Source organism: Mandrillus leucophaeus, unplaced genomic scaffold, assembly GCF_000951045.1.
Source record: "Mandrillus leucophaeus isolate KB7577 unplaced genomic scaffold, Mleu.le_1.0 Scaffold194, whole genome shotgun sequence".
Classification (NCBI taxonomy): Eukaryota; Metazoa; Chordata; class Mammalia; order Primates; family Cercopithecidae; genus Mandrillus; species Mandrillus leucophaeus.
The window spans coordinates 495,649-499,002 of NW_012101965.1; the positions used below are offsets into that span (position 1 = coordinate 495,649).

Here is a 3,354-nt window from a genome sequence, read left to right on the forward strand (position 1 = left end):
CCTGCCTCAGCTTCCCAAACTGTTGGGATTACAGGCTGAGCCACTGCACCAGGCTTCAAATATTTAAATATTTTAAAGTCCAAAGTAAATAACATGCAAACATACATACACAGACATCTTTTAATTTTTAAAATATTTTTAACACGATGCAGTTATTTAAAAAATTGTTGGGCCAGGTGCAGTGGCTCAAGCCTGTAATCCCAGCACTTTGGGAGGCCGAGGCGGGCGGATCAAGACCGCCCTTGGTCAGGAGATCAAGACCATCCTGGCTAACAGAGTGAAACCCCATCTGTACTAAAAAAACTACAAAAAGAAATTAGCTGGGCGTGGTGGCAGGCGCTTGTAGTCCCAGCTACTTGGGAGGCTAAGGCAGGAGAATGACGTGAACCCAGGAGGTGGAGCTTGCAGTGAGCCGAGATCGTGACACCGCACTCAAGCCTGGGTGACAGAGTGAGACTCCGTCTCAAAAAAAAAAAAAAAAAATTATTTTTCCATTTTCTTCTCATTGCCTACGTATATTATTTCATAAATACTCTTATCTTTAGCCAGGTGTGGCAGCTACTGGGGAGGCTGAGGCGGGCAGATCACTTGAGGTCAGGAGTTTGAGACCAACCTGGCCAACATGGCGAAACCCCGTCTCTACTAAAAATATAAAAAATAGGCTGGGCACGGTGGCTCATGCCTATAATCCCAGCACTTTGGGAGGCCGAGATGGGCGGATCACTTGCGGTCGGGGGTTTGAGACCAGCCTGGTCAACATGGTGAAACCCTGTCTCTACTAAAATACAAAAATTAGCTGGGCGTGGTGGTGCACGCCTGTAATCCCAGTTACTCGGGAGGCTGAGGGAAGAGAATCCCTTGAACCCGGGAGGCGGAGGTTGCAATGAGCCGAGATCACACCATTGCACTGCAGCATGGGGGACAAAAGTGAAACTCTGTCTAAAAAAAAGAAAGAAAGAAAGAACTAGGAGAAATACTTTCTCCGTGTTTACAACTTCATAACCATTTTTAAATAATGGTTGAACACCTCCTAAATGTGATAGAGTAGGTAGTACAAATAAGCAGGAAGGCAAATCCCTGTTTTGGAGGCATTTCTGTAAAGAGACATAGGACACATATTGACAGATATCTGCATGCACGCTTGTGTGTTACAGCTCTTGTGTAGATGGTAACTATGTAAACAGACCTTAAATATGGAGCTGGGCAGAGGAAAAGAAGAAAGGCATAGATAGAGGGTGATTTGATTCATACGGTGTTTTAGTCAGGCGGAAAGTAGTAGGGGAAAAATTGAATAGATATGAATAGTTGCAGATGAGAAAAAGAAAAACTCTTTACCTAGGTGGCGAAATACACTTAATTTTACAGAATGGACTAATTTAGGAAAAGATGCAAAGTGGAGGAAGTAAATTGTTTTCAAAGGGCTCTGCTGTGATCATTCATTCCATCATGGGGCTGGAATGTGAATGGAAAAATTCATTCAACCATGTCCAATAGACTCAGCAAAGGCCCATGGAGCCCATCACTAAATTATATTTTTTAGATAGAAAATAAATAGAATTTAAATTGTAGAAGAATTTATATAATAGTTGCTGGGGTATAAGAGGTGCTTAACTTTCAGAGCAAACTCTAGTGGGAAAAGTGCACAGCTCTCTGGCTTAGCAAACATCAAATTGTGTCCAGGTAAATAAGTGACAAAGAATTAATAAGGTGGTAAAATGTTAAAATAAGAACCAGCTTCAACATTTTTGAACCTGAATATATTTGTTCTTAGCGGGTATTCATTGCATTTGAAAGGAAGTGTGAGCAACCTAGGAGATAAAGTTTTACTGGAGTTAAAATTTTACTTGTGCCACAACTAGTATTCACTCGGGATATGAAAGCAACTTCATAATTAACCTGCAACAGAAGTAGCAAGACTGCTTACCTATCATCCTGCCACTGATGCTCTTCTGCAGTTCCTTGAAGAGAGGATACAGCTGCTTCCTTACTGTTTTCAAGGTTTCTTCTAGGAAGTCTGCGAAGCTGGACCATGTCTGTAGCTTTGCTTCGCAGAAGTAGATGGAATAGGGGGCTTTTCCCCATTGGGATCCCAGCCAATCACTAAGAACTGACAAGATTTTCTTCTGTTATTATTGCAGGCCTGAGCTCAGATGAAAGAATTCTACGTCTTGTTTAAAGTACAACAAAAACTTAGTTGCATTTTATTGAGTTTATTATCGTTTCTCATTAGAAGACTAAGACAAACACCCATCCTCTGTTTTCAAAGGTAAAATTAGAAACTCAAAAAGGATTCAATGAATCATTTCAAATGCATCTCTTTGATAGCTGAGGCTGACGTATTCCATTCAAAGTTAAAACAAAACAAAACAAAACAGCTGCTGGATTGTGCATTGGGAAGCTGAGAAGTCATCTAAGGAAGAATGCATTGCTGTATCTTTCCAGCCTACAAGTGAAAACACAAGAAATCCCACACTACACGGCTTCCCCATCAGGCCACTGAAAGTCAACCCTGTCATAGCCAAATCCTTATCTTTCTTAAATTATGTCAAACTGCTACCTCGCTCTACAAATCTGTCTACAGGACTATAACAGATGCTTAAAGAAAGTTTCTCTTCTTAAAAAACAATTACTGGATGATGCACTGGTATGTTAAATTTGATTTTCTGTCCTGAGTGGATACATAGCCTTACTTGCTTTGTTTCCTCTACTGTTACTGATAGACATGTGGAAAGCTTCACAACATGTTTTTGTTTTTGTTTTTGTTTGAGACAGAGTCTTGCTTTGTTACCCAGGCTGGAGTATAGTGGCGCGACCTCGGCTCACTGCAACCTCCGCCTCCCAGGTTCAAGCAATTCTTGTGCCTCAGTCTCCCAAGTAGCTGGGATTATAGATGCATGCCACTACTGCCTGGCTAATTTTTGTATTTTTAGTAGAGACGAGGTTTCACCATGTTGGCCAGGCTGGTCTCTAACTCCTGAGCTCATGATGCCCCTGCCTCGGCCTCCCAAAGTGCTCGGATTACAGGTGTGAGCCACCGCACCCCACTACTGCCTGGCTAATTTTTGTATTTTTAGTAGAGACGAGGTTTCACCATGTTGGCCAGGCTGGTCTCAAACTCCTGAGCTCGTGATGCTCCTGCCTCGGCCTCCCAAAGTGCTCGGATTACAGGTGTGAGGCACCGCACCCAGCCACAACATACTTTTTTTTTTTTTTTTAAATAAGAAGAATGAGAACAAGAGAGGGAAAAGGAGGATGAATAGGAGGAAGGGAAGGCAGAGGAGGAGAAAAAGAAGAAAACCTGTTCCCAGCCAGATGTGGTGGGTCACGCCTGTAATCCCAGCACTTTGGGAGGCC

At 42.5% G+C, this 3,354-nt stretch overlaps 1 protein-coding gene across 2 annotated transcripts in view; it reads right to left on the minus strand.

Moving 5' to 3' along the window:
* Positions 1 to 3,354, minus strand: part of ECT2L (epithelial cell transforming 2 like) — a 112,317-nt gene that overhangs the window by 41,868 nt on the left and 67,095 nt on the right. For both annotated transcript variants that reach the window (XM_011978411.1, XM_011978412.1), the window contains one exon: positions 1,925 to 2,107. In XM_011978411.1, the coding sequence (XP_011833801.1) occupies positions 1,925 to 2,107 (183 nt within the window). The remainder of the gene's footprint in view (positions 1 to 1,924; positions 2,108 to 3,354) is intronic.